Source organism: Artibeus jamaicensis, unplaced genomic scaffold (genome assembly GCF_021234435.1).
Source record: "Artibeus jamaicensis isolate MK-2021 breed Jamaican fruit bat unplaced genomic scaffold, CSHL_Jam_final contig_64, whole genome shotgun sequence".
Taxonomy (NCBI): domain Eukaryota; kingdom Metazoa; phylum Chordata; class Mammalia; order Chiroptera; family Phyllostomidae; genus Artibeus; species Artibeus jamaicensis.
The window spans coordinates 2979516-2991524 of NW_026521911.1; the positions used below are offsets into that span (position 1 = coordinate 2979516).

Here is a 12009-nt window from a genome sequence, read left to right on the forward strand (position 1 = left end):
ACTCCTGAGATCTTGACCCAGAACCACTCAGCTAAGTTCTCCCAAATTCCTGACCCACATACTATATATGATATAAAAAATGTTTATTGTTGGAAGTTTATGTTTTGGAGTGATTTGTTATACAGCAATAGATAACAAATACAAAGCCCTGTATCCTTAGAGATCTCATATAAGAAAAACTTCTATCTTTGGGAAGTTTTCTTATCTTCTCCCAGCCTCTGGCCTGGTTTAGGTTACCTAATTAAAAGTAGCCATCAGACTTGGGGAATTCAACCCAGGAAGACAGGATCCCATTCTATTCTTTAAAGAAGTTTTCCCTTTATTGCAGAATGAGATCACATCCCCTTCACCTGGGCCATCCAGAGACATGATTCCTACAAAATTAAAGGAATTGGAACCCCAGAATTGCCCAGTTAAATACAGCATTAAGTAATAAATAATCAAGAAATGACACTGTAAGCTTAGAAAGTGACACCAATGGTAGTGCTAAAACATTATATTTAAATAGCATGTGTTATTTTTCATGTTACCACTTTTATATGAGGTAGGTGGGGAAAGCATAAATAAACCAGGTTACATATGAAACCAGTGACAGAGCTCCTGATTTGCAAATAGTCCCATGGGTGAATGACAGGGCCAAATCTAGAATCTGGGTTTCAGTGACTCCAAGTCTGGCTCGGTGCCTTTCCAAGGCAGCACCTTCTGGCTGTGGTAACACGAACGTCCTTCAGCTGGAACCGTCCTCTGAGATCAAGGTGCACTTGTAGGTCTCCTTAAAGGCCTCAAGGAAAGGTGGTATAACTTCATCAACTGTGACGTGCCTCTGGAGCTCCTTACTCAGGGAAGTGACGCCGGTCCCAACCAGGCCGCAGGGCACGATGTGTTCAAACCACGTGAGGTCTGTACAACAGTTCAGAGCCTGGCCGTGGGATGTTATGTGCCTTCCGCAGCGGACTCCTGCAAGACAAGCCAAAGAGTGTTAGAATCAACACCTTCCCTCCCCAGGCTTCAAGATCCCTCTCAGTGTGTTGAGGGAACTGGACCAGGTCACTGATTTTCAGACTTCTTTTCTGGAGCAACCAAGGGGTTATGCACAGATCCGAAGAGGAGAACAAAGTGAGGGAAGTGGTGTGTGGCTCCACAATAACTGCGCTTATTATGAGGATTACAGACAATGCCTTCAACACAGGGATTGTTGCTTTAAAAAAGATGTGAAAACTAAGTGCTTTTATTGTTCTAACACTGTGAAGTAACCTGGCAATTCACTTCTCCTGTCTCTTCCTTTGGAAAGTTGTACGAGATGACTGTTGGGGCCCTTCTAGCTCTGAATATACCACATCAGTGAAGAGGCTTAAAAACTCTTAAGCAAATCGGGTAGATAAGACTCAGAGCCCGCGCGCAATACACCTCGATTGGCCCAGCCCCGCGGGCCCTGCCCCCTCAAAGCTCACCAATAGCGCAGATCTTTTGCTCGCCAAGCCAGACGCCCGTGTACGGCGGTGGCCGTGCTCTGGCGCCCTGCAAGCCTTGGAGCTCGCACAGGCGCACGGCGCACGCCTCCAGCGCCGCCACGTGGGTGCGCAGGCGCAGGCCCAGGCGCCGCAGGTCGAGTACTGCATGGCAAAGGAGCTGGCCAGGACCATGGAAGGTGGCCAGACCGCCGCGGCCTGTGGCGTGCACCTCGGCGCCCAAGGCCCGCAGCCGCGTCACCTCCTCGGGCGTCAGGCCGCCGCGGAGCCCGGCAGTGTACACCGGCCCCGCGGGCTCGCAGACCAGGAGCGCGCCCGCCTCAGTCCTCGACAGGGCCTCGCTGGCCGGCTCCGCCCGCAGCAGCCGGAGCCAGTGCTCCTGCAGTGCTAGTAGCTCGGCATACCGAACCTGACCCAGCCGAACAAGCCGTACTACGGCTGGTTTCATCCCGTCCGCTGAGGCGCCCGCGCGGCTCCGCCCCGGGCCTGGGCCCGGGGGCGTGTCGGGAGGGGCGGAGCTTAGGGGGCAAGTCTGGAGCCTCTGCTCCCGAGTGCTTGTTATGGGCTCAAGGGAGAGGAGATCCCAACCACTACAAGGTGTGTCTTCCATTCATTCATTTCAGAAACCGGTACTTACGGCCTGCGTGTGCCTCAGGCACTTGATACAGTGGTGCACATATAGGGGAGAAAAATCTGTCTTGGGAAGCTTACATTCTTACAGCAGGCAGTAAGCAAGCATTAAAAGCATGAAATAAATAAGGTTCTTTCACATACTGATAACCGCTAAGGAAAGAAAAATAAAATAGGGTAATGTGACATTCTCTAGGAAGAGTCTCAAAAGGAGGTTAAGATTTGAGAGATTTATTGAGGTGGGGGCGAGGGTGGAGGGTGGGAGATACTTTCAAGACCACGCCTTTTAAGGGAGGGATAGAAGCAGGATTAGGCAGAGGGAGAAATGAGTCTCAGCAGCGGCCTCAACCAATCCCAAAGAATGCTCTGAGCCTGGGATGATCTTTCAAAGTTGTTCCAAATTAAAGAAAAGTGGCAGAAGTTTATATTCTTGTATTGACCGGTGATAGAGGCTATATCTGGAGAGGTGCTATATAACTTGGGAAGGCTGCTTCCTTTGGGGGAGGACAGTTCCTAGAGAGAAATTATGAGCCATGAGCAACCACCTCCCAGAAACTGGGGGAATGACTGGCTAGGTCCTGAGGGTGGATCCGGATAACAATACTCATTATATTGTATTGGAATGGTATTAAAAATGACAAATCTGAATTCATTCAATAAACTTACTGAGAACCAACTATGTGTTAGGCCCATTGCTGAGTGAAGGGGATACACAAGGCCATGCCACCCCTGTAACCCTAATAGCATACAGGATCCAGTTTTTATGTTCTCAATGTATCTTCCAAATCTGTCTTTCAAGCTGCAACCAAGGATCATTCAATGGAAAGAAAGAATGAAAACAAGAAAGCAGAAAAGTGTAGAGAATGATGTAACAAATTACTGTTTACCCACCATCCAGACTTGTCAAATTTTAACTTTTAAAAATTTTACTCAGGTATTTTTAATTTTAGAAACTAATGACATTGACCACTCCTGTAGGTATCTGAAAGACACTTCATTAATATATATATAAATATCATAAGCAAATATTAGCAGATTAAATCCAGCAATGTGTAAAAGGATTAATGCATCATGATAAAGTACTATTTATCCCAGGAATACACTCTAAAATCAAACAATATAATTTATCATAAAGGAGAAAAACTGTATGATTATTTTCCATAGATGCAGAAAAAGCAGTTGCCAAAAATCAACACCCACTCTGACTGAAACTCTCAGCAAACTAGGAAGAGAAATTCCACAATCTGATGAAGGGTATTGGATCAAATCAGGGTACAGATGAGAGAGAAACTACACAGGTAATATTTTATTTTATTAAAAAATTTTTATTTGTTGATTTTAGAAAGGAGAAGGGAGGAGAAAGAGAGATAGAGACAGACAGGCAGACAGACAGACATTGATTTGTTGTTCTACTCATTTATGCACCCATTGGTTGATTCTGGTATGTGCCCTGACTGGGCATTGAACCCACAACCTTGGCATAATGGGACAAAGCTCCGGCCAACTGAGCTGCTCAGCCAGGGCACACACAGGTAATATTATAATTAAATTCTTTATTTTGAGACAGTTGTAGACTACTTTGCAATTGTAAGGAATAATAGAGAGATGTCCAGATTTTCCAAAGGTAATGTCCTGTCAATGCAAAATTGGATCTTGATGTTGGTACAGTAAAGATACAGAACATTTACACCACCAGAAGCCTTCCTCACATTGCTCCTTTATATTTAGTCCTTAACTCCTGGCAAACAATAATCTGTGTTATACAAATGGAATGATACAGTATGTATACTTTTGGAATTGGAATTTTTTTACTCAGCATAATTTTCTGGAGACTCATCAGGTTCTTGCATGTATCAATAGTTAATTTCCTTTCATTGACCAGTGGTGTTCTATGGTATGGATGTGCCAGTGTTTGTTTAAATATTCATTCACTAAAAAATAATTAAGTTATTTCCAGTTTTCAAATGTTCTGAATAAAGCTGCTGCAAACATTCGTGGACAGGTATTTTGTGTGAATGTATGTTATATTTTTCTGGAATAAATGCTCAGGAGTGCAGTTGTGTGTTTAGTTTTTCAAGAAAATGCCAAACTGCTCTTCAGTATAGCTGTACCATTTTACATTCTCACTAGCAATACACATACCTACATACATACACACACACATAAATATGTGTGTGTGTGTGTATATATATATATATATATATATATATATATATATGATCCAGTTCCTCTGCTTTCTCACTAGCATTTGGCATTGTCATTTTTTTTTTTATTTTACACATTCTGATAGGCTTATAGTTGTATTTCATGGTGATTTTAATTTATATTTCCCTAATGGCTAATGATGATGAATATCTTTTCATGTGCTTACTTTTCATCTTTATATACTCTTCAGTGAAATGTCTGTTTGTGCCTTTTGCCCATTTTCTAATTGATTGTGTTTTGTTTTGTTTTGTTTTTTTTTACCGTTGAACTTTGAGAGTTGTTTTCTAAATACTCATCCTTTGTCCGATGTGGATTGTAAGTAGTTTCTCCCACTCAGTGGCTTTGAGCCAAAGCCACATGGTCTTTGAGCCAAAGTTTGTAATTTTGATCAAGTCTAATTTATCCTTTTATGTATCATGCTTTTAGTGTAAGAAGTCTTTGCCTAGCCCTAGATCCTGAAGACTTTCTTCTGTTTTTCCCTAAGTTTTGAAACTCTGGTGTTTTTTTTTTTAATATTCACCCAAGGACATTTTTTCATTGCTTTTAGAGAAGAAAGAAGGCAGGGAGAGAGAGAGTCATCAATCCAATCAGTAGCCTCCTGCACATGCCTGGACCAGGGGTCAAACCTGGGATCAAACCTGGGATCAAACCTAGGATCAAACCTACAACCGAGGTATGTGTCCTGACCAGGAATCGAACCTGCAGCTTTGTGTTGTATGTGACGTTGCTCCAACCAACCGAACGAACCACATTGGTCAGGTCTTTTATTTCTGCCGTGGTTGTCCTTTTGCTCCAGTACCAATTGTTCAAAAGACGATATTTCCTTTATTTAATTGCTTTTTAAAAAAGATTTTATTTATTTATTTTTAGAGGGAGAGAAAGAGAGGGAGAAAGAGAGGGAAAAACACTGATTGGTTGCCTCTTGCACTGGAAATCAAGCCTTTTGGTTCACAGGCCCTGTGCTCAATCCACTGAACCACACCAGTCAGGGCCCTTTTTCTTTTTTCTTTCCTTTTCTTTTCTTCCTTCCTTTCTTTTTTTAAGATTTTGTAATTGCTTTTACATCTTTGTCAAAATTGGACATAGTTGTGTGGGCCATATTCACAGTTCTCTTTCACTGATCTGTGTGTTTTTCCCTCCACCAGTACCACCTGGTCTGATTGCTATAACTATAGAACGTCTTAAAATTAGGAAGTTTGATTCCTCCCACTTTATTCTTCCTTTTTCCAAAAATTTTTTAGTTATTTTAAATTGTTTTAATTATTTGCCTTTTCATGTAAATTTTAAATCAAGTATTATCTATATTTAAAAATCTTCATGGGATTTTGATAGGAATTGCATTAAACCTGGACATGAGTTTGTGGGGAATTGGTGTATTTGCCACATTGGGTCTTTCAGTCAATGAAAATGGTATATCTTACCTTTTATTTAGATCATCATTGACTTCTTTCATTAGTGTTTTGTAGTTTTCAGCATACAAATCTATACATGTTTTGTTAGATTTACGAGATCTGTCCAGAAAAAGTCCAGCCATTGTTAATGTAATGAGAATAATTGTACAACATTGATATAACCTGGCAGCCAAGGAGAGTGGACTGGAATGCACACGTGTGAACAATGACAACTTCACTGTACTAGTCAGTAGGGGCAGTAGGTGCTATTGAGTGAGCATGTGTACTGTGTGGCCATCACATTCAAAATGACTGAGTGAGTAAAGCCACTGAATCTGCATCAAATTTTGCATTAAGCTTGAACATTCCTCCACGGAAACTATTTAAATGATTCAGAAGGCCATAGTTATGGCCAACTGGTGATTGGAAGCTTCATCACAACATTGTGCCCACTCATGCATCACAGCTGGTGCAGAGTTTTTTGATGAAACATCAAATCACCCAGGTGACTCAGCTCCACTACAGCCCAGATTTGGTGTTCTTTGACTTCTGGGTTTTCCCCAAACTAAAACACCTTTGAAAGGGAAGAGATTTCAGATTGTCAATGAGATTCAGGAAAATATGACAGGGCAGCTGATGGTGACTGGGAGAACTGCATGAGGTCCAAAGGTGCCTACTTTGAAAGGGACTGAGGCATCATTGTCCTAGGTACAATATTTCTTGTATTTTGTATCTTCTTCAATAAATGTCTCTATTTTTCATATTACATGGCTGGATACCTTCTGCATATACCTCGTATATGTAAGTATTTCTCTCTCTTTTGGTGATTCTAAATGGTATTGTATTTTTAATTTCTGTGTTCCTATGTTCATTGCAAATATATAGAACTACAACTGATATTTGTATGTTCATCTTGCACCCTGCAATATACCTTGCTTAACTCACTTATCAGTTCTAGAAGGTTTTTTGTATATTCCTTAGAATTTTCTACAGAGGCAATATTATTGTCTGCAAATACAGATCTCCTTTCTTTCTTTCCAATGGGTATGCACTTACTTAATTACCTTGTTTTGTTTTATTGCACTGAATAGAACTTCTAGCACTATGTTGAATAAGCATAGTATGAGCAGACATTCCTGCCTTTTTCCAATTTTAGGAAGAAAGTGTTCACTGTTAAATGTACTGTTTGTTGTAGGTTTTTGTAGTTGAGCTTTATCACATTGGGGAATTTCCCCTCTATTCCTGTTTTCCTGAGAGTTTTTATCATGAAGGATATTGAATCTTGTCAAAAGTGGGGTTTTTTTGGTTTTGTTTTTGCAATGATTGATATGATCATGTGATTTTTCTTCTTTAGCTTGTTAATGTGGTAGGTCACATTGATTTTTGAATGTTGAATGTTACTAGCCTGGAGCAGTTGAAATGAATCCCACTTGTTTATTGTGTATAATTCTTTTTATACATCGTTGTATTTGGTTTGCTAATATTTTGTTGAGGATATTGCATCTAAGTTTAAGAGAGATATTGGTCTATGGTTTCCTTTTTCTGCTTCTTTGGTTTTGGTATAGGGTAATACTGGCTTTGTAAAATGAATTGGGAAGTATTTGTCCTTTTCCATTTTCTAGAAGAGATTGTATAGATTGTCTTCATTCTTTTTTAAACATTTGGTAGAATTCTCCATGAAACCATCTGCACCTGGAGATTTTCTTCTTGGGAGTTTTAAAATTACAATATTTCTTAACAGTTATAGGGCTACTCAAATTATCTCATAATGGATGAATTGTAGTAGTTTGTGTTTTTCAAGGAATTGGTCCATTATGTCTAAGTTGTCAAGTTCATGGCAATAGAGTTGTTTGTAGTACTCATTACTATCCTTTTGATGTTTACATGGTCTGTAGTGATGTCCTTTTTGTCATTTCTGGCGTTGATAATTGGTGTGTATGTGTGTCTCTATCAGTCTTGCTAGAGGCTTGTCAATTTTATTAATTTTCTTCAAAGAATCATTGTTCCTTTTGTTTTTATGTTTTTGGTTTCACTAATTTCTGCTCTTTATTATTTCCTTTCTTCTGCTTGCTTTGTGTTTATTTTGTTTTGTTTTTTTCCCCTATGTTTTCTAGTTGGGACCTTAGGTCATTGATTTGAGATATTTTCTTTTCTAGTGTATGTATTTAGTGCTATAAAATTTCCCTCTCAGTGTGACTTTATCTGGATCCCACAACATTTGATATGATCTGTGTTTATTTAATTCAATACATTTTTATTTCCCTCCAGATTTCCTCTTTGACCTATGGGTTATTTTTAAGTCTGTTGTATTTTTGTTATCTTTCTGTTACTGATTTCTAGTTTGATTCCATTTTAGACAGAAAACACTCTATGTGTGATTCAGATTCTTTTAAATTTATATTTTTAATGGTTCAGTATATGGTCCATTTGGGTACATTTTCTGTGGACACTTTAAAAGAATGTGTATTCTGCATTTGTTTGGGGCAGTGTTCTATAAATGTGCATTAGGATATGTAGGTCAGTAGCATTTGTGAGTTCTCTATAGTTGCTGATTTTCGGTCTAGTTGTTCTACCAATTGCTCAGATGGGGTGTTGAAGTCTCCAACCATATTGTGGATTTAGTCATTTCTCATTCTATCAGTTTTTGCTTCACATATTTTGCAGCTCTGTTGCTTGGTGTATATCCATTAGCTCCCCAAAAGACTCATCACTTCACTTGCCACCTAAACTTTGTGGGTCCCCTGGCCACCTGAACTTCTGATCAACTACAAATCTTGGGGTTCCCACAGCCCCTTGTGTTCAATAATTTGCTAGACAACTCACAGAACTCAGGAATGTGCTGTATTTACAATTATAGTTTTATTATAAGGAATGCAAATCGGGAGCAGTTAAGGGAAGAGACACATGGGAGGCATTTGGGACGGTCCTGAATGCAGAGTTGCCTTGACCTCTCCCCATGGAGTCTGGTGCAGCAGCCCCCTGGCACCTCAGCATGTTCACCCACCAGGAAGCGCTACTGAACTTTGGTATCCAAAGTTTTTATTGGGGTTTTATCACACGGGCGTGACTGATTGAATCACTGGCCATGGGATTGAACTCAGTCCCAGTCCTTCTCCTCTCCCCAGAGATCAGGCTGGCTCAAAGTCCCAGCCCTCTGATTGTGGGGTTGGTCTTTCCAGTGGCCAGGCCACATCCTGAGTCCTCACATCTCTTGGCAGAAATTCACGTTTATGGTCTAAATAGCACATGATAACAAAGACACTCCTATTACTTGGAAAATTTCAAGGGTTTAAATCTACCCTCCCAGGAATTAGGGACGAAGTCCAGTCAAATTGTTTATTACATAAGAGATATGTATTATTATTGCCCTGTTTTGCAAGTACGTAGATACCTACAGAGGCTGCTCAAAGGCTCATATCTAGGAGCTAGCAGAACGAGACTCAGTCCTAGATATGTCTGATCAGAATCTCAATGCTCTTCTCCACTCTGTATAGTCTGAAGTACTTGTTCACTATTTACAGGATGAATAGATGACTAGGAAAACATCAAAGATGATTCTGAAATTTCCAGTTTGGGGGGTGAAGAATGATCAAGGCCTTTCTAAGAATTTCTTTGTTTTAGATGCATGTATTTTATAGATCCTATCCAATATTAAAGTGTTTCTGTATCAAATATTATTTTTATGCTAAAAATATTGGAAAGGATTTTTAAAATTTAACTTTGAACTCATTTGGCTCTATCTACTTAAATTATGGCAATATTTAATTTCTTGGCAATCACAGTCTGTACATGCAATGTTTACAAAGTGAGACAATCAGACTTGCAGGTTATCTTAAATTGTAATTAAGTAGTTATGAATACCAACTCCACCTCTTAAGGTCTGCATCACAGCCAGGGGCAAGGCTACCACATTGCACAATGGCTGGGAGCACCAGTCACCTAGACCAGCATTTAAACGTGCCCCCTGGAGTCATCCAATGCAGTAGCCCTATGCAGTGAGTTAGGGCAAAGATGAAGAAGAGTCCATAGTTCCTGCACAACCAGGAGTAGCAGGTGTCACTGGTACTCACTTCCTATGTCCAGAACTTAGTCACATGACCACATCTGGCTTTAAGAGGGGTTGGGAAGTGCCTTTTGTATAGTGTAGTCTCTGTGCCCAGTTAAAACTCAGGTGACCCATTAATAAAGGGAGAAGAGGATACATGGCAGTCACAGTCACTATTACATTGAATAACTAATAAAATTGCTATAAGTTTACATTGGTAGACATCTGGTTAGAAATTTGTTTATTTAGATTCTATAGCTTTCTTTTTGTGGTTTGGATCCTACAAAAAAAAAGAATGGGAGGACGGTATTCTTAAATATTTTTTAGGTCCTTGAAAAGCTTGTCACAAGCTCCAAGTGGGGCCTGTGGTGCTTAATGGATACAAGACCTGTGAGGATGATGAGGCCATTAACTGAGAAGAAACCCAGGGGGTGTGTAATCTCTCTTGGCAGCCCCTCTATATAAGAAGGTAGTCACTGAAAGACCAGATTCAGTATGAAAGGTGGGAGTTTAGACACTCAAATATAAATATCAACTATTCCTTATGTAGTTGGGGAATAGCACAGGGGTTGGGGAGGAGGAAGTGGGAATAGGAGGAGAAGACAGGGAATAACAGCTAGAATGAGTCTCAGGGCCAGGAAATTGGGAAGGGGACAAAATTACATGGGCGGACATATACAAAGGTGGGTTTCAGAGCATATCACAAAAGTTTTTGTGAGTTATCAATGACAGTGCTGTTGTTTAAAAATAAACATAGCATTTAGATAGCTCCAGGCCCTCAGGGAAAAACAGAGGTTGGATTACATGAAGCCCTGTCCCAGGTTACCTACAGTCTATAAATAAATTTGTATGAGGTGGAGAATTTAGTTCAAATGACTTGGTCCCTATAGATGAGGAACTCAGTGCTCTAGCCCAAAAATGGTCCTGATGTGAATTGGAAGGAGCCCTAGGTCAGAAGAGTGGAGATCGGGGTTCAAGTTCTGTGTTAATCATGACGTATTTGAGAATACGAGCTCCTTTGGGATAGGTAACGAACAGTGTAATCTCTGGATCCCCATTTAGTCTAGTGCCTGGCAAACAGTAAGTTCTTAGTAAACATTTGCAGAACCAATGACTGATTTGTTAAATAAATAACTAGCTGTGTGTCCTTTAACTGGGACCTTTTCCTGTGGGTCTTGACCATAAAAAGAAACACTGAGTCAAGGTGATCCTAAATTTTCAGGACATGAAGACTGATATTTGGGTAACATCACCCTAAAAATTGTGTACCCCATAGCATGTTGAATCCAACCTAAACTCAAACCACAAAGTTCAGCTCAGAGACCGCCTCCTTTGTAATGCCTCCCTGACCCCTGACCTCAACAAATTGTATCTCTGCTAATACAGTCTGTTAGGCTATTGTGAACTGGGTTTGTCACCCTCCCATCCCCCACTTGACCTGTGACCTGTGACATGAGAATACAGAGTAAAGCTAACACTTATGTTGTATCTACAGTGTTTTGGGCACCCTAAAAGCTTTCAAATCATCAGTGTGTTTAATATATTATCATCCCATGAGGTAGATGCTATGTTTTTCTCATTTCATAGATGAAGAAACTGAAGCACAGAGTGAGTGACTTGCTTTCCATTAGGCAGCAGGTAAATGGCAGGGACAGAATTCAAATATGGGTAGTCAGACTCCAGGATCCTTGCAACCAGGACCCTGTCCTATACCTCTTTAAATACCCCATAGCACACATCTCATAGTTTGGCAGATGGTAGTAGGCAGTAAAAACATTTACTGGATAAATAAACAAAAGTAATAAGATGGGAAGTTGGTATTAAAAGGGCATGTGGTTCCCCTGAGTACCTATTTACCTATTGAGCCCCATCCTTTCCCCAAAATGTGGGGTTAGGGTATTGTTCCATCTATCGATCCATCCAGCCAGCCAGCCACCCACCCATTCACCCATCCATCCATCCATCCAATGAATAGTTACTGTACCACACCCCACAGTGTGTGCAGAATTGGCACAGATATGCCCACAGACAATGGCAGTATAATATGACATGAGCTACAAAATAATGAGAGAGCCACTAGCTCTGCACAGGCATATAGTAATTCAACAAAATTCATTTAACTCTGGACCTTACTGTCAGTCAAAATTATCTGAAAATCTTGATTATAACAATATAATTAGTGATTTCCTGGAATGAAGGCAAAAAAATTTATGAAATAATCATTTATGAATCTTATATTTCTTCTTATAAAGGTTGGACAAAAGTAGGT

At 40.2% G+C, this 12009-nt stretch overlaps 2 protein-coding genes across 3 annotated transcripts in view; one reads left to right on the forward strand and one right to left on the reverse strand.

Moving 5' to 3' along the window:
* Positions 1 to 456: 456 nt before the first annotated feature.
* On the reverse strand, positions 457 to 1924 carry LIPT2 (lipoyl(octanoyl) transferase 2). The gene is made up of 2 exons (XM_037148636.2): positions 1452 to 1924; positions 457 to 957 (listed from the first exon to the last, which is right to left on the reverse strand). The coding sequence occupies exons 1-2, from the start codon at positions 1915 to 1917 to the stop codon at positions 728 to 730; spliced, it is 696 nt and encodes a 231-aa protein (XP_037004531.2). The 5' UTR covers positions 1918 to 1924; the 3' UTR covers positions 457 to 727.
* A 1339-nt stretch (positions 1925 to 3263) lies between these two features.
* POLD3 (DNA polymerase delta 3, accessory subunit) overlaps positions 3264 to 12009 on the forward strand; it is a 98677-nt gene continuing 89931 nt past the window's right edge. For both annotated transcript variants that reach the window (XM_053670727.1, XM_053670728.1), the window contains exons 1-2: positions 3264 to 3397; positions 4852 to 4977. In XM_053670727.1, the coding sequence (XP_053526702.1) occupies positions 3347 to 3397; positions 4852 to 4977 (177 nt within the window). In that variant the 5' untranslated portion in view covers positions 3264 to 3346. The remainder of the gene's footprint in view (positions 3398 to 4851; positions 4978 to 12009) is intronic.